The 25928-nt window shown below is 34.6% G+C and overlaps 1 protein-coding gene across 6 annotated transcripts in view; it reads left to right on the forward strand.

Moving 5' to 3' along the window:
* The first annotated feature begins 201 nt into the window (after positions 1 to 201).
* LOC136036890 (zinc finger protein 239-like) overlaps positions 202 to 25928 on the forward strand; it is a 52331-nt gene continuing 26604 nt past the window's right edge. For 2 of the 6 annotated variants that reach the window (XM_065719256.1, XM_065719278.1), the window contains exons 1-3: positions 202 to 264; positions 9161 to 9317; positions 23501 to 23656. In XM_065719256.1, the coding sequence (XP_065575328.1) occupies positions 9306 to 9317; positions 23501 to 23656 (168 nt within the window). In that variant the 5' untranslated portion in view covers positions 202 to 264; positions 9161 to 9305. Of the gene's footprint in view, positions 354 to 9160; positions 9318 to 23484; positions 23657 to 25928 lie in introns of all 6 variants that reach the window. The other 4 variants (XM_065719262.1, XM_065719283.1, XM_065719270.1 and 1 more) reach the window with 3 other exon arrangements.

Below are 25928 nucleotides of genomic sequence, written 5' to 3' on the forward strand. Positions count from 1 at the left end.
GGGATAATTATTCCATTTAGACTTACCCTTGCATTATAAATATTTTGCTTATGGTGGAATTGGGAAAAGAAAACTTGTTTTATCTTCTTTTTCTCCCTCAAAGCTGTTTGAGCTTAACTGATGCCGTCAGATTAAAATATGGCCCGTCAAAGAAAGTTCTCTACGGTCCTCGGTGGCACGTCGTCAACAAATTGGTATCCTTGAGTTGGCATTGCAACACTAATTTTTGCAAATATATTTGAAAATCGGAAACGTTGTTACATTGTATGTATACAAAAAATAGTGAATGAATATATCCATGTTTTAAGTTTTATGGTTTTCTAAGGAAAGCGATAGAATAGCAAAAATTTTAGGTTAGGGTGATTCCTCTATACTGATAATTTCACTAGCCTATCATATCACAAAGATTGTAAACAGTCATTTATCCTGAATGTCAGTTCTCTTTGAAGGAAGAAGGAGTGATGACAGTAGATTCAAAATAACTTTCTGTAAGATTTTGGATGCTCTAAATTGCTGCCTGTTTCAACCTCTATGCCTAAGTAGCCCTACTCTCTTAGGTAGGTTTGCCATAATCTGTAAGTTAAAATTTGTCCTAATATTTCCCTAAAACTCACCTAGTCCCTCTTATTATTTCACATATCTTATAGTCCTAAAAATATATATGTCAATTGTTTTTTAGCCTACTGGGTAATACATCATATATTCTTTACTTTATAAATAGCCAAACATGGGCTATTCTAAATTGATATACTATAGAAGTTATAAATGCTATTTCTAGAAGTGCATCCATTTCTGGTGGACCCTCCTCCTTCATGAGGCAAACTAAAAATGCACAAGTGGGCAGGGTCTGAAGCCGAGGGAAAAGTTAGGGTTATACACTATAAATGAAACTACATTTTAAACACTAATTCCAGTTATTAAAGGTAATTTCTATATAGTAGGAAGCAGTAAGACAATTAAGTACCTCATATATCCTTTAATGTTAATATGCAAGATGTTTAACTTTCACTTATAAGTTTAAACTAGCCAGCTGTTTCTGAACAAAACAAATGTCTGATTTTGCTTACAGGTAACATTACTTCTAGAGCAAAGTGCATTAGTCCATGAGCCCTCTGGGCAGCAGAACAAGGTCTATATTCTATATTTATTAAGTAAATATAGAATTCACACCTCGCCCTGCTGCCTGCAAGGCTTGTGGACTAATTTACCTCTAAGTGAGCTCACTTTACACATTTTTAGTTTGCCTCATAAAGGAGGAGGGTCAACCAGAAATGGATACAATTGTAGAATTAGCATTCCTAAGTACTATAGTATAGAAACTATGCTGCTTTGCAGCATAGTTTCCAGTTTAAACAGCTTTTAATGAAACTAAACAATTACCAGAGTATTTTTCTCTAAATCATCAGCTTGGTTACCAGTTAGCCTTTAACTGAGTGGCTTGGACCATACTGAAGGTATGTTCTTATGTCTCTTGAGGCAAAAATATCAATACTAAGGTAATATAATGTGTCTATACTGATCTTGTATTAAGAAACCAAATAGATTACAGCAGCAGTAGGCTTGACAAAGTTGGAATAAATTGTTTTATTTTTCAAATTGGGAATGCAAGGCTTAAGGTCTTTAGTTGGATACAATAAGCTAGTAGGCCTAGGGTTAAATTAATAACTTTTATTTTTAGGTGAGACTCTGTGATAAATATAGATCAGTCCATATTTTACACCTACAAATAAAGTGAATATACCTTTAATGCCTTTTTTATGCTCTTGCTGAATATAATAACTGCTTTTGTTACAAATTGAATTTTAAGCCTCTTTTGGACTCTTGTAATTGGTAATTTCTCTCTATCTACAAGCATTGATTTGTCACAATTAAGTTGGATAAACAAATTCAAAACAATTTTGTCATTTTCCCATCTTTTATGCTTCTTTTGTTGGCTTTGATATTTTTGAAATTTTGTCAAAAAGGGACTATTTGAGTGGCCCAACAGAACAGGAAGAAAACATTATAGAATTGTTCTGAATTTTTTCCAGCTTAATCATGACAAACTGATTCTTATGGATTGTATAACAAAATTGATTTATTATCAAATAGTAAGTTTTAAACCAATATGTTAACTCTTTTTATTCCCAAAAGCTAGGGTAAAGGCAGCAATGGTTCAACAGTACAGTTTTGGAAACACTATCAAAATTTTCATTTAGAACAGCATAACCCTGCTTAATCATCACAGGGAACACCATTATTGAAGCCATCATTATATTTTGACAGTATGAAATGTGAACACTATATCTGATATACCCAGATAAGTAAAGAATATTCAGTTTCCTGCTTTTACAATAAATGAGCTCCTGATAAGTTTTTAGCCATGCAATGTTGAAACTGTCCCTTGGTTAGTTTTTATAAACAAAGCTGGGATCAGCACCAATATGTCAAGAAAAATCTGATCTTCTCTAAAATATAGCCACATTAGCCCTTTCTTGATGAAATTAAGTAAAATTTAAGCAAATATTATATTGACAAAACTATATTCCAAGTGTTGAAGATTATTAATTAATGTAGTAGAACACCTACTCAACTAAAAATGTTCTTTCTGCTGAACTCAAATGTAGATATTGGCATCTATCATGAGAATCATTTCTTCTGAGAATATCTTATAGTAACCTTGTCAAAGTTTTGGACAGGCTGTGTCAAAATATAGGTGACTCTCTTGAAGCTTCACTAAGCATCTAAAACCAATTAGAAACAATTAGTGTCAAAATTCAAGGGTGCTCTGACACAAACTCAGTTGTCAAACTTATGGTTACTTTTGGTAATTGTTATTTCTAATAATCTTTGGCATGAAAAAACATTAAAAATGTTTTTTTTTAATTGTAGTTTTCCTTTTTTGATGCTAGAATTGTTTGTCATCTGAGCCTGTTGCTTGGCCTAATACCATTTTGATTTTTAAAATATTCAAAATGAATTAAAGAATTAAAATAAATTGAAAAAAGGATTTAGTAAAAGTAAAAAAAAAGATGATCAGCTGATCCTTGAAGTATATCATAAAAACATCAAAAGTGACCCCCTCAAAACCTTACCCACATTTTAGATGAAGCTAAGAATTTACACATGAAAGTAAATTTTACTAAGTCAAATATAATGACAATAAACTTCGTTCAAGGATCCTGGACTTTCCAGACAAAATATAAACAAAACTAAAATTTTGAAAGTGGATTAAAATGGTAGATTTACTTTGAGATGCACAAATGATGACAACACTTTCACAGTGAATAACAAAGAAATCTTTATTGTACTGTTAAAGCTTAGAGGAAGTAGACCATTCCAGATAGCATTTGGAGGTCCCATTCTTGTAGCATAAATACAATACTGTGAAAAAAGGAAAAGAGGCATATGACCTAGGTCACATGATTACACTCCATATGATTGTCCAATTTTTTTCCTATACTTGGGACAATTTTTTCTATTATTTGCTTCAACTATCTGAATAGTGTTTTATATGTTAATACAATAAACAAAGCTAAGAAAAATGAAGAAATAAAGTAAAAAGAATAGACTTGTTAAATGCACCAGGATTGGTCAACTAAATTCCCCAGTATTTCAAAACATGTCAAATTGGGCCAACTTGTGTTGAAAACAGGTAATTTTTATTGTTTTTGTCAAATTTGTAGATGAAAACATTCCAATTTTAGAAAATTAGAGTGTTGTACTCTTTTCTGATTCAAACTTCTAATCAAACACTTAGAATCCTAGGTGTTTTTCCTACATAGTGAAACCATTTTCAATCAAAAAGTCTTTAAATTGAGCCTTCCAGGGCACAAAAGTGTGTTTTTTTTTCAAAAGCTCTCTAGTTGTTGTTGCTTTTACCCTATCAAAAAAAATTGTAAGGCAAGAGTGCAAAAAGGGCTTAAAAAGGACTTAGCAACAAAAGCAATTATTATATTCAGAAAGTACATTAATACAATTTAATGACCAAGACTACCTACAAAATAAAGCAACACATAAGCAAGGTAAAAGCATGGTACAAACACAAGTATTATGTAAGCACAAGCATAGCAGGATGCTGTATCTTCTTTCTCTTATTCTTTCAAAAGACCCACAGTTCTTTCAGGCAAACATTAAGCAATCACAAAAGCCAAGCTCAGCAGGCTTACACACTATTATTGACTAGCTTCAAAAAGATATACATAAGAAGATGCAAGGCTTACTTCTTGTATGCACTACTACTCACTTCCTTTATATAGTACTACATACATAACTACTACTTCTATATATTGTCTAAGAATTTAACTATCTATATGAGGCATCCATAAAAAGGCGCTAGGCTTGCTTCTTGTATGCATTACTACTCACCAACTATTTCCACTAATAATTCATGCTGTCCTCTTACATGAACTCTGCCTACAGGTTCAGCCCTTTAGGTGGCCTGATAGCTCTTCCAATTTGTGTTTTGGTTGGTTCAGGAAAACCAATATCCATAGCACATGTACTGGCGCTAGGTATTATATTTATTGCTATTGGTGCTAGTGGCTTTTTGAATATGGGGGATCTGCACCAGTTGTGATGTGATCCTGCTGAGGTCATGGTACCTCTTCCAGCAAGCTTAGTTGGAGATCTTAAAATACACCTCAGCACTTGAACATTTCCTGTTTCAAGACATCCATTTTGTAAAAAAAAACTTTATTTGGAAGTAAATTCATATTAGCAATTTTTTTATATTTGAACTTAATAAATGTTACCATAACAGCCTTGCATATTGAAATAGCTACATTTGTCATATCATACACATGTTATTTTTGATTTGTTTTTAAAATCATCAAATACAAGTAAAAAAAGTGGTTTGTAACACTAATGGCCTTAATTAACTAAGCAATGGATCGTAATAGCAGAACATTCAGTCATTAAGATCATTTTCGACAAGATCTACTGGCAAACGTAGCTCCTCTCCTTCAGACTCAAATTCTGATGACTGTTTCTGCTCTAATTCTTTGATAAGGCTCTGAGGATTATGTATAAATATTTATCTCCAACCTCTCTTCATCTTTCCATTAAAACTAATTCTGTTATTATATGCAAACTTTCAAAACAACTGCTGAAATACAAATGGTGTGAAACTAGAAAAATAATTCTTAAATATACAGCATTCAGGAACAACACATTTGGTAGCAATTGGTTGAAAAACAGGCTAAATCCTATAAAAGAATATTGGAACTTTTGCTTTCCATTTGACTGAGCCTCCAATTTCATTTGACTGACTGAGCCTCCACAAAAATTATCCAACCACCCATTCCAAATAAAAAATGCTATATATTTGCCTCTAACTTAAATAAGAGAGTAGAAATTTCGATTTCCCTTCTAATGAAGATCTGGAATTATCCAGAAAAAATGGGGGATTTCCATGGAGGATGTTTTCCAGAGGATAGGATGATTGTCAGGTCCTGGGGAAAAACAGCAGAAACACAGTATTTCTTATTAACATGAAAATTAAAATAAAATGAGTGTACTTATCCTGCTTTAGTCCTCCACATCATTGAAATCAAGATAATTTAGTTCTTTATGACAGGGCAACTTTAATATCTTAAGCAAATGATTTCCCACATTCTCGTAGGAAGGCAATTGAAGTTAAAAATTGATAAATAAAAACTTTGTTTTAAATAGAGATACTGGAGATATTCCCACAAACCCAATTTACAATAACTCAAAATTGAAGGATTCAAATAACATCTTTTCTTCAGTTTCAGTTAAGATCATCTGACTATACTTTTAGTTAAAATTAGGTCAGTAGACAAGCTAAATCAATCTCTAAGCAGAGAATTCTTGCCCAATCTCATTGGTAAATAGTCTTTTTTTTTATTATGGCTTAGTTTGTTTGATTTAGTCTTTCTTCCACTATGTTAACAGTTACTTTAAAAGGTTAGTTTTCCTTCTTTTTTTGGGTACTGAAGATGGCTAGGCAGAAGTCCCTGACAAAATATCTGCTTCTGCCATTTTTGCTTCTTTTCTGTTCATTGGCTGACATCATCCTTGCTTTTCTTGGCTATTTAGTTAAAAAAAAAACAAAAAAACTCTTGTTTGTCATATGTCAATCCTGCCTGTAGTCCTTTCTGTCTTCAACAGCTCATCAAATTAGTATAGTTTTATTTCAGCTACTATTTCACCATTTCAAAATTATAATTACCTGTACTACAATACAGCTTATGGTTCTGTTAATAAGAGACTGAAGTCAGAAAGACAGCCATTTAAACTAGGTATTACAGCTATACACAAAACTAAATTATATCCAAATTTGTTACTGCCAGCCTTTTCATGCTTTTGTGCTGTAAAAATTGCAAATAAAAATTTTAAATTATGTCAGTAAAATATGTAAAATACTAATAAAATAGGCATAGTTTGCAGATTACATAAAATAGGTAAATCAGGTAAAATAGTTAAAATATCAATGTTTTGTACAGTAAAATACATAAAATTACACGATTTTACTATGACCATTTTTATCAGTTACAACACTACTGAATGTATGCTAAATAATTGTCACAAAATTTACTGCAAATATCTTTTTAGGCCTAAAAATATCACTAAAGTGTTCTAGCTTACATATCATTCGCCAATAGAAAATGCTTACCAAAAAGATAACTACACAGGCAAGTAACTATTAAGAAGAAAACACGGAGAAAAATGTAGCATAGTTTAGGGACTTCTTACTCTTTTAGAATTTTTTTTTTAAGATAAATGAGACTCAAGAATGTATTCAGACCCTTTAAGATCTAGTGGAAAGATATTATGTTTAATGGAAGCATGCAGCTCAACTTCTCTCAGAGGGCAACTTCCTTTGTTGACCTTTTACAATGTTTCAATGATAATTGTCAAGTCCTGTAAAATAGGTCTTCCAGCTCATATGAGCTATTAGAAAGGTGTTTTGAACATTGCACCTTTGCCCAATCCCAATTTAGAAAGTCTAATGAGCTGTATTTCTTATATTTAGAGGAAAGGCACTAATATAGCTGAATATTCTACTGAAATAATAGGAATCATATTTTCTAAAACTAAATCCTATGAAAAAGACATCAAATTAAGTTGAAATATTTTTTTGTCAGAGTTCTGATATGCATAAACTTGTCATGTAAGTATTCTTCTAACCTCTAGATTAGACATGTTATGTTAAACCTTCTTAGGATATATTTTTGGATTTTCATTAATTCCTGGAAGCTTTATTCACCTTGATCAACTACTTCTAACATAGCAACAATTTCTTTAACTTGAATTTTACCAAACATGTTGACATAAACAACAGTAAATATTTTTAGATTTCCCATTGATAATCTTTTGCTAATACAATATTTAAATTCTTGAAAATACCCATAAATAGTCCTGTATTTTCACTTAATGTTTCCGTTGTTAGATTAGTAACTATAGTCTTCACCTCTGGTATCAAAAGCTGCAGATCCTTCCCATAGACTCTAGATAAATTGAATAAATAATCTGTTTATAGCATTGGTAATTGTGGAAGAACCAAAATTATCTGATTAATAAGAATATACTGTATTCTATTAAGTGAGAAATTATTTTTTTTTATATTTAATGTCTACATTGTTATTTTTTTCATGTGTTTATGACTGCCAGTTTGCAGTATGATCTTGCACTCAGCAGTATAACGTAAAAAAGTATTTCACATATGTGAATATATCTGTATAGTGAACTGGTTTTCTAAACTAAATGGCTATTGATCAGTAGACTTGTTGTTGTGACTAACATTTGCTAGAATTTAACTGTGTAAAAAGTTTTAAAGAATTTGCTTTTGACACATAGGCAATTACAATTACTCAGGTGGGCTGTGCCATGGAAAGTTCAGTCATTAAGGAAGTTCCCATGAGGCATGGCCCTTACTTGAAGATAAGTACTTTTTGGTTGGATTTTTACAATTTTGAAGGCTTTTTAACTAGCAGAAATGACTGATCATGAAATAAAATTTTATGAACTTTTAACAGAAATGGCTATCAAAAATTTAGACCAAATAGGGGGAGACACAAGCATCATTAAACGAAATTAAACAGATTCCAAGTAGCAGACAAGGCCTTAAAGATGACATGAAATCTTATCATTCTATATAAAACAGTATTCATTTGCTTGGGCCTGACAAAGTTTTCTACTGAAGTGGAAATAATAAGACTAATATTGTTGTAAATGGCAAAGTTTATCAAAATAAAGATAAAAAATAACTCTCTTTTGTTGAAATGTAGTTATTTCAGAATAAAGAATTTTGTGCCAAGATATTTTGAATCTTGATACAAGTCCTACATCATAATCGGTTCTTCAGTATCTGGATTGGGGCTCTTTGGACCTTTGATACCTCTTTGGTACCTTATAGGCACCTCAAAAATGGAATAATAATTGTTAACTATGATACTCAGGAAAATCAATAAAGTAATATAGATGTCATGCCAGTCTAACAGCAGACACCAATGGGATTATCACATAGAAGGAAACATGGTTGTTATTCCATTGGTTTAACTCCCCTCCTCCACCTCCCCATCAAGAGTCGCAAATTTAAAATAATGGGAATTAAATGCTCAGCAAATTTAAGAATGCTAGTGTAGATGGGTTGACGGTATGATGGCTATAGATTCCAGTTGGATAATTACTTGCGAAAATCTTTGCAATAAAAAACCGAAGCCAATAGTCTGTAGACAGAAATATGAGATATTTGCCCGTTTATTTACTTCTCCCCACTCCCAAGAGCTAGAAATGTAAAGTCATAAATCAACCTCTGTCTACACATAATCAGGGTGATATAAAAGATTGGCAAAGCTTTTAGTTGTAGCTGCCTTACTGGTGTTTCATCTTTTGAAGTTACCCTTTCGTTTTCTTCTGTTTTACTTTTTACATTTGAAAACTTTTTTACATACTTTGTTTATTGTTTTTTTTTTTTATTGTGTAGTGTATTGTTTACTTTGTTTTTACATTGTTCATTGCTTTACTTTTCACATTTTTTAATGCAAACTTTTTTTTTATAAAAAACAAGGCTGTTGTCATTGGTTGTGTATTTTTCTGTAGTGGGGTAAGTTTCTAGAAAGCTGTTTTTGTATCTGAGATTTAAGTTTTTTACTGTCTTTTTTTTTTAGATCAAATAGAAATCGAACTATGTTATAGTTTTTTAAACTATTTTCAGGTCATTTCCTCTTTGTCTTTTTCAAGATGTAATATTCAAATTTGCTAATTATTCTGAGTCTGAGTATTTCTACTTGGAAAAGCTATTCTGCATCACTCATTTGATTTGTGAAATATGGATACAACTTACCTATTCAAATCCGCTGATGTTAAACAAGGTAGCATTTTTTTCTATCAAACAATGCATAGATTTTTTCATTTAGTTTTAGTACAATGACTTTAAAACTTACTTTTGAGAATATATAGAAGAAGTTGCAAATTTCAGTATCACAAGTGAAAACATTGAAAGTCAAACCAAGACAGGAAATAAAATTGTAAACCCTCTCCTGTCTCGCTCTTGATTCAGTAAATGAAATGAATTTTTTTAACAGTTTTTTACCCCTTCCATGTATCTCTGTAGCCAATTACAAACAAATGTAGTACTTATCTATTTAGTATAAATAAATCATAAAAGCTTATATTTACAGTTTTAACTTCAAGAGATAATTTTGACTTGTTTTTCTTAAAAACTTATAGAGGTTCCTGAGGGATGGGGGGAGGGGAGCTAAACGGGATATTCTGCTATCAATGTGGGAAAATATAACTGTTTTATTGTTTAGTGTTTAAAACTACAATGTTTTCTCTTTGGACTAAAATATCTTGATAAAGCATGATGATAGTTGAATGAAACAAAAAAATACAAAATAAAAAGTAGACAATAAAATTGTTAATGTTTCCATACTTTTGACAGGATTAAATCTATCTAGACCTCAAATACCAATTTCTTATTAGTAAATATTATGGTGATAGGAATTTATGGATAGTTAATGAATAATTTCTGAGACCACACTGGCTAATGACAAAAAACTGTCAACCCTAACTGGTTGTTAATTGTTCGTCAAATTTTTTTTATTGGCTGTTATTTGTCCTTGTTCTTCTTGTCTTTGCGATTTTGTGTTTGTCAGGAATTTATGGATTCGAATTAAGATTATGTGAGAAAGCTGGAAGCGTTTTACCTCTTTTTTCTTCTTTTTTTTTTTAGGAAAATGCGACTGACCCAGATTTGTGATTATGACATTACATTAGAATATTTGTGTCATTCTTGTTGAGTATTTAAAAAGATGATTTTGGAAATGCAGCTAAAGAATTAAGGACAGTAAAATTTAAATTTAATTCTTAGATTTTATAAGTTGAAACTTTTATATCTACGTTAGTCATAAATAGAAGGAAAGCCCAAGAACTTAGTTTTAAATAAAATAGACCTTTCATATGTAAATACATCCTTAAGCCACACTGGGTATACCCAATGTCTGACAGAAAAAAGAAAAAATGTAATAAAAAAAAATTACAAAGGAAACAAGGGGGATTTTCAGCCAGTGGAAAAAGATAAACAAAATACAAAAGCAGATACTTTGGTGAGGACACCTCCATCAATCTATTCACAGTTAAAAAAAAAAAACAAAAAAAACAAAACACACAAACAAACAAACTAAAACTTTGGAAATGAAATCTAGCAAAACAGGAGAAACACTAAAACAAACAAACAAAACCAAGCCACAACAAATGATTTTCCATTAACAAATTAAATTGGCAAAGTATCTTCTCTGTAATAATAACTTAACTTATCTGCAGACCATTTTTATGGCACATGGTATTAACCAAGTGACATATAGCAATCGTAAATTCTGTTGGTCTGTTGGTCCCAATTTTGCTACATCAGGCACTTCTAGATAAGCTAGGACGATGAAATTTGGCAGGTGTATCGGGCGTTTTCCCGATTTGACCATCTGGGGGGGGGAGAGTGGGGGTCCCGTTAATTTGGAAAAAATAGAAAAATTGAAGTGTTTATACGTTACGAACGGTTGACCAGATCTTAATGAAATTTCATCTTCGGAAAGATATCGTGTCTCAGAGCTGTTATTTTAAATCCAGACCGGATCTGGTGACATTGGGGGGAGTTGGGAGGGGGAAACCTAAAATATTGGAAAAAACTTGAGTGGAGGGATCGGGATGAGACTTGGTGGGAAAAATAAGCAGAAGTCTTAGATACGTGATTTACATAATTGGAAAGGATCCGCTCTGTCGGGGGGGGGGGGGATTAATTCTGAAAAATTAGAAAAAATGACGTATTTTTAACTTACGAAGAAGTGATCGAATCTTCATGAAACTTCATATTTAGAAGGACCTCGTAACTCGGATCTCTTATTTTAAATCTCAACCTGATCCAGCGTCATTGGGGAGGGGCAGTTGGGGGGTACCGGAAATCTTAGAAAATACTTAAAGTGGAGAGATCAGAATGAAACTGGATGGGAAGAATAAAACTTGTCTAAGATACGTGACTGACATAAGCGGACCGGATCTGCTCTCTTTGGTGGAGTCGGGGGGGGGGGGGTAATTTGGAAAAATGGGCTATTTGTAACTTACGAAAGGGTGACCTGATCTTAAAGAATTTTCATATTTAGAAGGATCTGTGCTTTATAGCTCTAATTTTAAATTCCGTCCAGTTCTTGTGACATTGGGGGCAGTTGGAGGGGGGAACCGGAATTCTTGGAAAACGTGAAAATTGGGGTATTTTTATCTTACGAATAGGTGATCGGATCTTAATGAAATTTGATATTTAGAAGGAGTTCATGTCTCAGAGCTCTTATTTCAAATCCCGACCAGATCTTTTGACATTGGGGGGAGTTGGAGGGGGAATCTGGAAAACACTTGGAGTGGAGAAATCGGGATGAAGCTTGGTGGATAGAATAAGCAAATGTCCTTGATACGTGATTGACGTAACCGCACTGGATTCGCTCTCTTTGGGGGAGTTGAGGGGAGACTTTCGGTGATTTGGCGAGTTTGGTGCTTCGGTACGTGCAAGGATGACGAAAATTGGTAGGCGTGTCAAGGACCTGCATAAATTGACTTGATAAAGTCCTTTTCTAGATTCGACCATCTGAGGGGCGAAAGGGAGGGGAAAAATTCGAAAAAATGAAATATTTATAACTTACCATTGGGTGATCAGATCTTAATGAATTTTGATATTTAGAAGGACATCGTGACTCGGAGCTCTTATTTTAAATCCTGACTGGTATTAAGCCTCTGATTTTCCTTTTAAATCAATCTATTGATTCTTAGAATTTTGTTAGAGCTCATACCATATGAGCTCTTGGCTCTTAGCTCTTCTTGCCTCGTCACAAGTGCCATATGAGCTCTTAGATCTTGTTTTAATTTAGTCAAATGATCTTGGTTTGAAATGAGAAAGAATATCATTTGATTTTATTCGTTTAGATATTATAATTGGGGTAGACCGGGGTAAAAGATTTTGGTAAACTATTTATTTTAGAAATCAAGTTTAGTTTGTCAAAAAGAACTAAATGATATGGATGTACAAAAACATGGAAGGCAAGGCGTTGTCAAACTTATCACTTTCATTTTCAGATTTTAGAGATTTATTTATTGAAAGTTTGCGTCCATGTAGTTGTTCCCACAACGGTTGATGGCTTTTGTCAATGTAAACATCTCAAAAGAACGGAATTTTGAGATGAAACACATTTCTGTGTTTCAGGATATATTGTAAAATGGTGAAATTTTAGGTTTCACGTGCTAATAACTGAATTCATTGTTTCTTTGTTTTTTACTTTTAATATTATACTTGTAATATTTTCGAAAAGTTTAGTAGGGGAGAGGGGGGCGAAACCGTCCGTTGCACCCCTCATCCAAAGTCTTTGTACTAATCCATTCAGAAAATCGCCGCTAGATGGCATTTTTGTAGCGCACATTAGGCGGAAGTTTTGAATATTTGATGGCAAAGACCACTGAGATAAGAGGTAAAGAAATTTTTATATACTCTCTGGAAATTTTGACACCTGTAGTCCTCGTCGAATATTTTTCAAGATATTGTAGCTATAGGGTCGTAAGTTAGAAGAATCATATGAGGAATGATTCCGGTATTTTCATCGTAATTTTCATCAATAAATGTCTGGTGGTTTCCAAAAAAAGGTAAATTTTTCAAAATGGCGTTAATAAGGGGTGACTCCGGACAGTTTTTTGGGGGCGACTCCGGACACATTTCGAAGTGTCCAGTTTCGCCCCATGCTGATGGAAGGATCTCCGAGTCTGAAACTGGAATTAGCTAGAGCTAGGATACCAAGTATTTCAATTTTATTATAGACTAGGAATAGGAATTTATTGAATTCAACTTTCAAAAAACAAAAACAATATTATGCCCCAACAGAGAGCAGAGCTCGTAATGCTGGGACAGTACAAATGCATAAAAAAACACAACACTCGTCATAAAAAAAAATACAAGATAGGAGATAACAGAGGAGTTCACCCCAGCGCGAGAATTCCACAACAAAATATATACTAAAATCTACTATTCATCAATCCAAACATCCGGGCAAAGAACTATTTTTGAAATATGTTTTTTCAAAGAAAATCAGCTCACGAAACTTCAGGGTGTTTCTGCTAAATTAAGTTTATTTACAATATGAGGACATATAGGTTCTCTCTGTCCTTGACATTTTAGATTTTTCTTTTACTTATGGTTCGTACCTATATTCGAAAAGGGGGTGGCCACCCAGATCCAGAATTACTGAAGCGTGCTGTGAGACAAGTCGTAAATGAGAATTCATCTTTCTGATCAGCCGCGGAAGAATTTTCTTTGAAGAAGTCTACCCTTGTGGATGCCGTGAAACGCTACAAGAGTGAAGTGCAAAAATGCCCAAGTGCAAAAATGATAATGATAGTTTTCAGGAGAGTTCTAAGTTCGTTTTTACTCCCAAACAAGAGAGAGAACTCACTATATACCTCGAAAACTGCTCAATATTGAACCACGGACTAACTCCGAATGCAACGAGAAAGTTAGCCTACCAATGGGCAACAACCCTGAAGGTCAAATTCCCACCAAGTTGGGAGCTGAATGAAAGAGCAGGAGTCGACTGGTTCAAAGGATTTATGAACCGTAATGCTGGTTTGTCAATTAGAAAGCCGGAAAACACAAGCCAGGCTCGTGCTGCCGGCTTCAATGCCACTGTAATTGGTACCTTCTTCCGTAATCTTCAGGGACTGTATAGCAAGTTCCATTTTCCTCCTGGTAGGATTTAGAAATGCGACAAAACAGGAGTGTCCACAGTTGTTCAGGCTCCAAAGGTGATTGCTAAAAAGGGGGCAAAACAGGTGGCACAGACCTTGTCGGCAGAAAGAGGGGAAAATACCATAATGCTGTGCTTTGTGTCTGCAACTGGTCAGACTATTCCACCAGTGTTTGTTTTTCAAAGAGTCAAGGTTCCCGAGAGAATGTATCGAGATGGACCACCAGGATGCATTGGCTTAGCCCATCGCAGTGGATGGATGACCTCGGGGAATTTCCTTTGTTCATTGCAGCACTTCCAGAACGAAGTTAAACCCAGCAAAGAGGATCCTGTTTTGCTCTTGTTTGACAATCATGAAAGCCATATTTCAATTGAAGTAGTTTCCTTGTGCAAAGATAATGGCATTCATCTTCTGACCTCTCCTCCCCATTGCTCTCATCGCATCCAGCCCCTTGATGTTTCGGTTTATGCACCATTCAAACATGCCATCAGAGGGTCCTTCGACACTTGGTTGCACATAAATCCAGGTCGGAGGATTTCAATACACGAAATAGCAAAGTTGTGCAAGCAGCCCTATCTAGAAAAGCTGAACCCTCATAACATCACAGCTGGTTTCGAAAAGGCAGGAATTTGGCCTTTGAATCCAAATGTCTTCACAGAAGCCGATTTCCTACCAGCTGAAGTGACAAACTGCCCTGACCCAGCAGAACAGTATCACACAGATTCTACTAAGGATGATCCTCACCCTGGTTCAGTTCATTCTTCTGCTCCTGTCTTGGTGGATCAACCAAAGGACACACCAAACCTGCCTATAACTCCTGAAAGCATAAGACCATATCCAAAAGCAAGAATGCAAATGGGTCCCCGCAAAAAGCACAAGATAGGGAAAACTAGGATTTTGACAGATACTCCAGAGAAGAAATCGTTTGAAACAGAGGCTCAGGCAAAGCTTGACAAGAAATCTAAAAAAAGGGTTCCTAAATGTAAACCAGATGAGTCCTTGAAATCGGAGTCATTAAAGAAGTCCAAGGTTTCATCCATTGACGAGAAGGCTGAAGATAGCATTTCAGACAAGATATGCAGCTAATAGACTATTCAGACTAACGAAGAATTCTCTCCAGGAAATTTTGTACTTGTGAGGTATATGATGGGAAAGAAACCAAACTCCGCTTGTTTACTGTGCTGGTCTGATTGAAGAAGTGAGTGGCAGAATAGCTAAAATAAACTACCTCCGAAAACCAAGTGAAAAGTTCATCTTCCCAGAATGTCCAGATTGTGCTGAAAATGATTTTGTTTATATAATTATGAGGTTGCCTACTCCTTTTACTGCAGGAGGGACAGGGTGAGCAGTCAAAGGCCTTGTATTTGGGTGTGACTTGTCTCGCTATGCCATAAAATAATGATGTGAAATGCCTTTTGAGTTCTTTTGATATTCCAGTTAATTCTGCTACTTTTATATTATCTGAATACACTGTTTGAATCGTTAACTATAGATGTCCAAAAATGCCCCTTATGTGTCCGAAGTCGCCCCACGGTAGGGGCGACTTCGGACACTTTAAGAGGTCATATGTTTTAGGGTCTCACTGAGAAACGACTTGATGGAAGTCATTGAAAAAAATTCCTAAGAGAGATGAATAAATAAGCGTTCTGTACATGTAAGAAGAAAGTTTGTATCTTTAGAAGAACATCTTATAGGGGGCAAAAACCTAAAACCGTACGGTTTCGCCCCCCCCCCACTCCCCTACAGTTTAATAACTTTAAAATGTTTTAAATATTGTATAATTAGGAGATTGCGTGAGTGTGTGCAAAAATTTTTAGGACATGGTTGACCGTAAAACAACCAGGTTTGTTTCAAAGAAGCAGAGTGGTTTCACAATAAGAAAAGAAGAAAAGAAGAAATCAATTGATGAAAAAATTTATATTATTGATTTCATTTATTTTCTGACTGAAAGGAACTAAAGCTCTTGCTTCTCCTTTTGTTTGAGAAGTATTATTTTGCTTTTTCATATAAGTTTATTGCGTGGTTAGAGTTTCTGGAATTTCCCTCTCCTGAACTCAATGTTTCCTAACTCTTCTAGTCCCCTCAGGGAAGGGGGCCAAGCATCTAATTGGTTATCAGAAGCTGATATTCCTATTGTTGTGTCTCCAATATCCAATGATGATAGCCTGAATGAAACCATGATTACTGTCTCTGAGTCACCAATCTCTGAAACTGACAACCTGCTAAATGAGGATTTTCAGACAGTGGGCAGAAAACAGAAACGAAAAAAGCCTTCTATGAGTCCTCCTGAAATAATGGGACTCTCAAACTCAAATCCAGCTCTGGAGATAAAGGACAAACCCATTATCCTTTTTACTCCAACAGTAAAAGATCAATCTTCCTCTATCAAAATAATTACTAACATTAGAATGAATCTTTTCAAAACTTTTAGATGCAGCTTCACTGTGAATGTGAACAGAGATATTTCACTAAGGGTTATGTTTCTAGACAGAAATGAAGCCTACAAAGCCCTTAGCCTACATAAAATTGGCAATATCCCTGTTACACCTGAATGGTGGAAACCAACCCTGAAAAATTCTCAGAAAATAGTACTGTACAACATACCATTGGAACTGTCAAATGATGACTTGAAAGATGGTCTTATGAACAATAAGGGGGAACTGCTGGAGGTTCTGGATGTTCATCGTATGGGCAAACTAGATTCTAAGGGAACAAGAAGTAGTAAGAGTGTCCTCTTTATCTTACCTGCTAGTTCCCAATTTGACTCGGCATTCCTTTTTGGTCAGCAAAAAGCTCATAAAACACACCAATAAAACCTCTTCAATGCTCAAAATGTTTTAAGCTTGGTCACTCATCTAAGTATTGTTCTTCTTCTGAACCAGGGTGCCCTAATTGCCTTGGTAATCACTCCTTGTCTACAGAAAGTATATGCACTGAAGTGCCTAAATGTACAAACTGTGATGGTATACATCAATCAACAGATAACAATTCATGTCCTAAATATGTTCAACGAGCTAAAGTTTTAAAGATTGCTCTTCAAGAAAATGTCCCTTTTCTGATAGCTGCAATGGAGCTGGCCAAGCTGTCCAAAGTACCATCAGGTCCAAGAGTTAATGAGGCCAAGGAATGGAATTTAGCCCTTCCTCAAAAAACCCTGGCTACAGGTCCACAAGAACAACCCAAATCAGGCACTCATACCTCCTACTGAGACTTCTTACCCTCCGTTGGCTAAGGAGCATCCCAAGGTGGCTGAAGCTAGTCCATTCCTCAACAATCCTAAAACTAATCCTAAATCTTGGTCTGAAAGAGTGGCAGCTTTTCCTAATATTTCTACTCAAGCCATCACTATGCAAGATAGAGTTGGACCTCATATTACTAATTTAATTAAATATGTTGCATCAGTGGACCTAATATTACAATCAAATATGGCTAAAGATAAAAAAGCCAGTATAACAAAGAAATTGCAGAACACTACTTTTCCAATTCTATTTTCAATGAAATAGGAACAGAATTATCATCCATTCTCTCAAAATATCATGCATGTCACCTATTCAACGCTTCCTATGTTAACTAAGCTGCAGATCCTACAATGGAATGCGTCTCTTTAAATTCAATAAACTTGCTGATCTTATCCAATGAGCAAATGATGATAGAATTGGAATTATTTGTCTACAAGACACTAATCTTCATCAGTACAAGAAAATCAAAATGCTTGGGTACAAGTGCTACAGGAAAGATAGATCAACTAACAGAAAGGGAGGGGGTGCGGCAATTTTTGTTCATGTTTCAATCCAACACTCCCCTCAACCCTTAACTATCTACAGGGATGAAATAGATGTTGTAGATATATTAATTACCTTAGCCAATGGTAACCATCTTGTCATAAAATCCTTTTATAATCCATGTGGGAGTAAGGACATCCAAAGTATCTTGGAAACAGAATTCTCTGGTAATAATACCTTTATTTTTGGTGATTTTAATGCCCATAGTCCTCTCTGCGAACAATCAGCTGGTAGCAACAAAGCAGGAAGAGGAATAGAGTACATATTTTCCAATTTTCCTGACACCTTGATTTTCACTCCATTTGATTTTCAGACCAGGTATAATATTTCTTCTAACTCTTTCTCAACTATAGATTTGCTTCTAGGTCCTTCTTCATATTATGATTTAGTTCAGATGGTAAAGGTGCCGTCTCTTCAATCTGATCATTGTGCAATTCTTACATCATTTCTAGATTTATGCTACACTCCCAAACCCTACGTCCCTACATTTATCAACTCCAGAGGTAATTGGTCAATTTTTCGTGAGATATTAAATGAAGTAGATTTTTCCTTTGTTTCTCCTAATTATGATATTAATGCCATTGAGTCTAATTTGAGATCAATCCTGCTGGAGTCAGCTAAATCGGCAATTCCAATGACTAGGGTACATTTTTACAATGGCTCCAAAAGACCCAAGAATTGGTGGAATGATGAGTGTAGGGTTGCAGTTCTGGCAAAAAGAAAGGCTAGTAAAATGTTTCAAAGGCACCCATCTCAGTCAACAGCAATCTTTTATAAGCAGTCATGTGCTAAGGTGAAACTAATTTGTAGGAGAGCTAAACAGAGTACATGGCTGAATTTCAGCTCAAGTATCAGTTTTAGAACCTCAATTTCAAAGGTCCATAATTTCATCAGCCAACTAAATAGTGGAAAGCAGCCTAATGATGACCGTAGATATGATATCATTCAGGATGGATATCCAATTGTCTCAGATAAAAAGAAGGCAGATCTGTTTACCAATGTTTTAAAAAATGATTGCTCAGATTTTCATCCTAGCCGACCTCCTTTTTGTAATCTCCCTCTTACCTGTTCTTATAAGGGTACTCTGATGAAACCTTTTTCCCAAGATGAATTTTGTGTAGCACTTAATTCTCTTAACATCAAGTCTTCCCCAGGTTATGATGGTATTTATATGAAGTGGATTCTTGAGTCCCCAAAGGTGGTTCATACAGCCCTCTTAAGTCTTTATAATCTTATTTGGTCAAGTCAAAAGTTCCCAGATGCCTGGAAGATTGCTCAGGTATTTCCAGCTTTAAAACCTTCTTATTCATCTAATTATCTCAAGTCTTACCATCCTATATCGGTATTACCTTACTTTAGTAAAGTTCTGGAAAGGCTTGTCTTATCAAGAATTGAGTGGTTTGCTGAAGTCAACAATCTCTTTCCTAGTGAACAAACAGGTTTCAGAAAAAAACATAGCTCTTTAGACAACATTACCCTGCTAGAAATTGATGTTTGTAAAGCTCTCAAAATAAGACATGTCACAATGGCTGTTCTGTTTGACTTGTCGAATGCCTATGGAAATGTAGTCCACAATAAATTGTTGGAAATCCTAATAAATCTTGACTTCCCATATCCTTTTATAAGTTTTATAAAGTCTTTTCTAACTGATAGATATTTTTACGTTCAAGTAAATCAGTCTAGAAGTGAGCAATGCCCCATTACGAGATGACTTCCTCAAGGTGCAATATTGAGTCCTCTTCTATTCAACTTGTATGTTTTTGAATTTCAAGTATCTCATGCATCATTTGGCCTTTATGCGGATGATTTGATCATTTGGAAGTCAGGAAGGGATATTAGCCTTCTTCAAAGCCTTATTCAACAGGATATAAGTTTAGTCCAGAGATTCTCTTTAGCATTTGGCTTCCCAATATCAATCAGTAAAACTAAAGCCATTATATTTACTAATGGTACTCTAGATCCTCCTAATCCACTGACAATTTTCTCAAGGGAGATCCCATATTGCAATTCAGTGAAGTTACTTGGTTTATTAATGGATTCTAAAATGCAGTGGCATTAACGTATTAATTCTTTGAAATATCTGATTATTCAGAGACTTTGTATTCTAAAAAGACTTGCTGGAAGTAAGTGGGGATGTCACCCAAAAATTATTTTGGATTTTTACAAATTATATATTCGTTCAAGTATAGAATATGGGATTCAAATTTTTTCAGCTCGTCCCCCATCCTCATTCAAAATCCTTGAATCTTTACAAAATTCTGCTATTCGAATAGCTTTGGTGTGCATAAGCATACTCCTCTGTCAAAGTTAAGAACACTGTCGGGATTGGTGTCCCTAAGTGAAAGAGCATCTAGTCTAAGGATAAAGTATTTCTCGCATATCCAGGCTTATGGAGCCAAGCATGCTGTATATGCACATACCTTTGCTGAGAAGTCAGCCTGTCCCAATGCCCATTCATCATGGAATCAGTTTCAACTGGAGGTCCCAAACTGGAATCAACATTCGCTTTATGCATATCCCATTACTGAGTCCCCCCCCATGGGAAATGAGTCCTCCAAGTTGTCAAGTAGAACTTATCTCTATTAGTAAAGATTTGATTCCTAATTACGAGATCCAGACTATTTTGGCTGAACACATCTCAAAGGCTTACCCCAACTATAGAAAAATATATACAGATGGATCCGTCCAGAGGGAAAGAGCTGGAGCAGGAGCATGTATCGCATCCCTGAATTTGAACATTTATTCTCCTCTCCCATTGGGATCTTCTATCTTGTCTGGTGAATTATGCTCCATCCGCCTGGCCTTGGATGCACTTATAAATTATAACATGGAATCTGAAAATATACTCTGTCTCTCCGACTCTAGATCAGCATTACTACTGATCCAAAATATTAATAGAATTGCTAATGACAAAGGTTTATATAATATTAGAAGACAGCTTCTTAAGATCAAGGAAAATGAAGTTTATTTTCAACATGTTCCTAGTCATAAAGGTATAAAATATAATGATATGGCTGATTCTCTAGCTGCAAAGGCTTCCATGTTATCTCCTAGTCCTTCTTCTGAGCTCAATTCACGAGATATTATCAGGCAAAGATCCAAAGTTAATCACAGTAAATTAATGTTATCTCCATTTCATACAAGATTATATACAGTGCTATATTACCGGCTGAAATCAGGTGCCCTACTTCTAAATAGCTTGTTATTTAATTGGAAGCTACATCATTCCCCTTTATGCCGAATCTGCTTTTCAGCAGGGGAAACAATCCAGCATATTTTATTTGATTGCCAGGCTCAGAGTGAGGAGACTGTTGCTCTTAAGCGTTTCTGCTCCTTGGCTAAGATTCCAAATACTTATACAGCTATCCCGGATTCTAACCTGCCATGGGAAATTTATCGTAAGATATTTAAGGTAGCAATTGATACCTTAAAGAAGAGAAATATTGTTTAATAAAGATTAAAGCTTGAAGAAGTCAATTTTTAAAGGGACGCGATTTATCCTTAGTTTTTGATTGTGCAGAAGAGAGCGGGAATGAGTAGGAAGAGCCGTATTGGTACCGGCCGGCCTAGTGCCTTAAACTGCTGGGGACAGGTAGCTCAGGTACTCGCACTTCCCACAATCAATAACAGTGTATTATTGTTCATAATCGTATATATCCATTGTTTGCAGACTGGAGGGGAATAGCGCTTCCAGTAGCTAGTTTTTCTGGAGAAGAAGTCAAAGAGGTGAAAGGACTTGTTGTTAGTCCATATAACTCCTTACAATTTGTGGGACTGGAACTGGATAAATGCAGACAAATATCGTTAACAGTGGATTACTATATAAAAAATTCAAGATTTGGATTTAATTTTAGAAGTAGAACAGCTAAGAAAGAAGGGTGTTCCTCCTCCAACCTCGATTGAATATTTGAATTGAAAGACTTTAAAAACGCAAAAAAATCGTTAATAAAATCATGCCCATGCTCCCAAACAGACAAAATCGTCTAGAAAAGGAAATAGCCCAGAAAAAAGTATCCCAAGAGGAAACTATTCTAACCAGAAATTTTGGTGAAACCCTTGTAGTAACTTGCCAGAAAGGTAGAAAAAAGGTTCATATCATTAAATCTATACTTTGTAGAAAAAAAATGTCTACTTCAAAATAAAAGGAAAATTTGTTGTTGAGGCAAACAAGGGTTATCATAATGTTGGTTTTAAAGGCGTATAATCAGACAAGTCGAAATGATCCTGTAATTTTCTTTGTAAGGCCTGTTCACATTTGTTGACATCAGAAGAGATGCACATGGAAACTACATTGAAACTGGCTAAGATAGTGTTTTCTGTGATACTTTGTTAAGTTTTCAACATTGAAAACTGTGTTGTTTATAGAAGATTTAAATGATCATGTAATAGACTTAAAATGGCGGCTATTTTCAGTAAAGCGTAAATAACGTTATAACTTTTGGCAGCCTTAAGGGTATAGCTAGGCTTTTTTTCGATTTGATTTTAATTTAATTATTTATTTGTTTCTATTTGGGTTTAGGTTTATTGATTTATTGGTAGCTTTTTATATTTTCGTCTTAAGCCTTAAGTGTCATTTTACTTTATTTCTGCTTGACTGGTGCATATTGCAGCTGTTTACTTTTATTTGAAAAATTGCCGTCCTGGATTTTTTTTTTTTTAATTGAAGTAAAGAAAAGGCAAGGTGTAAGGAAAAAAGACGAATATCATGAATAACACTGAAAATGAATTAAAAGTCTTTTATTTTACTTTCCCAAAGACAAAATTGAACCCACCCGAGAAACGAAAATGTTTTTTGGGAGATAGTATCAAACAAAAATATGCACTGAGAGGGCTCTGAGGTTTGAATCTCCACCACTGCAGAAAATTATGTCTGTATAATTTATTATATTCTTATTGTAATATTATTTATTTTATATATTATATTGATACTATATTATGCTATAATTATTTTACTATTTACTATGCGCATAATTTATAATATTATCACTTGATATATATTCTTTTCATAGAATTGCTGAAGCTAACTTTCCCCACTGTTGAAAGTAACGAGATGAGAAAAAAAATGATAAATCTGGCCAATAGTTGGAAATTTAAGTTTATATTCCAAGTTTGAATATCTTGATATCCATTGTTAATGGTGCATACAAATATTTAAAGATATTACATGGGACATGGACTATGTTAGTAAGATGTCGTGTTGTTAACAAAGAATCTTACATTCAATGCATCACCCATTAAAGAAGGAGGGGTGTAATCCATTGATAAAGTACATGAAAGATAGAAGAAAAGCAACAACAACAAGCCCCACAGACAATATTCAGTAATGAAATATAAAAGCTTCTCACTAATCTATAAACGAGTATATAAATAAACAAATTTAGTCTTTTTTGAGATAATATGTGTCACCATGCCACCTTGATTTCATAATGCTTATTACTTTGTAGACCTTGTACACCACTGAAGTAATCTTCGAATTACCTTTTAGATGTAATTCTTTTTAGAAATTGAAGATACGTTTCCAATTGATAGAAATGAGTTTTTTGGAAGGACAAATCCTATTTTTTCATCTGAACATGTTGGTAATCCTTTGGATGTTTTACCTACCCTACCTGATTCCGATCGGCATGAAGTGCAATCACGAATTGGGGAAAATGGAGGTATTATTTTGCCATATAAACCATTGTTCATTCTCACATGAAAAACAATCGACCATTTGCAGGAATAATTTTCCGCACTGGGCGATTCCACCATGACCTGAGAAACGAACAGAAATTAAATAAAAACTGAAATTATTCTGTATATTATTGGGCTGCCTCCTTCTCAGTACCCTGCTCTTTACGTAAAAGTACGGTCTTTTTTCCAAATTTAAGAACAATTCCTTAAACACAAGGGTGATTTAAGTAGAATAAGAGCTAAAACTTGCGAATTCCAATCAGATGAGATCCATCTCCGTTTTCCCCAGTCACAAATTGGGGAAAATGGAGATGGGGATTGTATAAGCCATTGGTCATTTTTGAGCCCAAAAATTAAGGGTTGTGTCTACTTTCTGTCCTTATTTTTTCTTATGTTGTATTGAATGTGAAATGCAGTCCACATATACGTGAAATATGTCTTTTTGTCAATATTACTATATAAATGCTTGCTTTTCTTCCTCTCTAGTGCTACTCGACAAGTTTAATATAGATCTAGGTAATCAAGCATATTTACAACAGTTGCGAGTGTCTAAGGGTATTAAGTTGCAACTTTCTGTGGATATTCAGGGAAGAGTTGACAAAATGGTCTGTCTCTAATAGTTCAAGAATTACTATGGGTATTAAGTTTCGAATCTTGAGACATCTGTGGCGGATGGGTGTTAAACTATATCAAAAGAAACTATTTGTATCTGGGTGGTTAAATTAGCGTATCCGCAATTTTTAAGAAGTAGCTAAAATACTAATTTAAAACTTTTAAGGATTGTTGGAACGACTGTTACATTAAAATGTTAATAGGAAGTTCTACCGTTTCCAAGGTATTTTATGAGAGACTAAAGTCATTGAGTTGAGGCTTTCATGGAGTGTCGAGGGTGACACTGAACAAAATTAATATATATTTTAAGTATCTACGTTGGCCCAGAGTACTAACCTCCCACTCCCTGACGCCACTCATTTCCCCAAACACATCTAATAACTATTTTGATACAACCATTCTGTTCAGCATAGTTGAAAGGTCCAGTATCTTAGTCTTTGGATAAGTCAACTTTCTCCTTCCTCCCTCCACTGCCCTCTGGGCAAGGGCATTAATTTATGCAATTTGTCGTTTGTTTACGTATATAATATGTTACTTAGAAAAGTGGATATGTTTGACCTTTCCAAAACACGAAGGGAATTTATGTGAGCTTTTCAGAGAATGTTGAGGGGAGCATTGAAGTAAATCAATGCATATTATGTGCATAGGAAATTTCAAAAGGGCGTAACTCTGGAATGGCTGAATATATTAATTTGGAACTCTGAGGAAATGATAGTGGACGTCATCATTTGACCAGAAAGACTATTACCACGCCAATACTGCTGCTACTACAATCAGCGCTACTTCTACTACCACCTAGACTACTTCTTCTGTAGTGAGTACTAACAAGGCTGAGGATATTGAAATGAACAAATGACGGAATGATGAAGGAAAGATTAAGTAAATAAAGACACACTATGTGCATAGAGATTGTCAAAAAACCGTATTCGAAATATTTTTGGAATGACTTACCGTATCAAGATGAAACTTTTGGGGCATCAAGAGGGGGTGTTCAACTGCTCAAAAGGAGACATGTATATACTGCCACTACTATTGTTAGCCGTTGTTATTAACGTTGATAATATTGGACTGTCTAGTAACAGTGCCACTATTAAGGCTAAGTGCATGGAGGTGTAAATTGGAAAGAATATTGAAGGGAAATCTGAACAAAATCAAAACAAACTATGGGCATGCAGGTTGTCAAAAGGGTGCATATTAAGAATGGATTTGGGTATTTACTTCTATGGTAACTTCTTGTTAGGCTAAAATTTCCAACATTAAAAGGAGGTTAAAAGGATATATCAGCAATAATTCTTGAACGGCTTACCGTATGAAGATGAAACTTCTGGAGTATCATGAGGGGGATGTTCAGCTGACGAAAATACATTATGTCAATATTACTACTAGTCCTAGAACTACTACTACTACTACTGTGACTACTATTATAACCATGGTCAAGAATAGTAAGGTGAAATTTGAAAGAAATATTTAGAGAGGGAAATTGAAAGAAATCACAAAGGATTTTTGTTTTCAGGTTGTCAAAAGGGCGTATCAGCAATATAATTTGATAAGCTTGGTGTAAGAAGTTGGTTAGTATGTAATATTTGCATTTTAATGCTAGTGCTTCTACTATTTTATTTTAAAGAATTTATAAAAAAATTATTT

This window comes from Artemia franciscana, chromosome 2, assembly GCF_032884065.1.
Source record: "Artemia franciscana chromosome 2, ASM3288406v1, whole genome shotgun sequence".
In the NCBI taxonomy this organism is placed as follows: Eukaryota; Metazoa; Arthropoda; class Branchiopoda; order Anostraca; family Artemiidae; genus Artemia; species Artemia franciscana.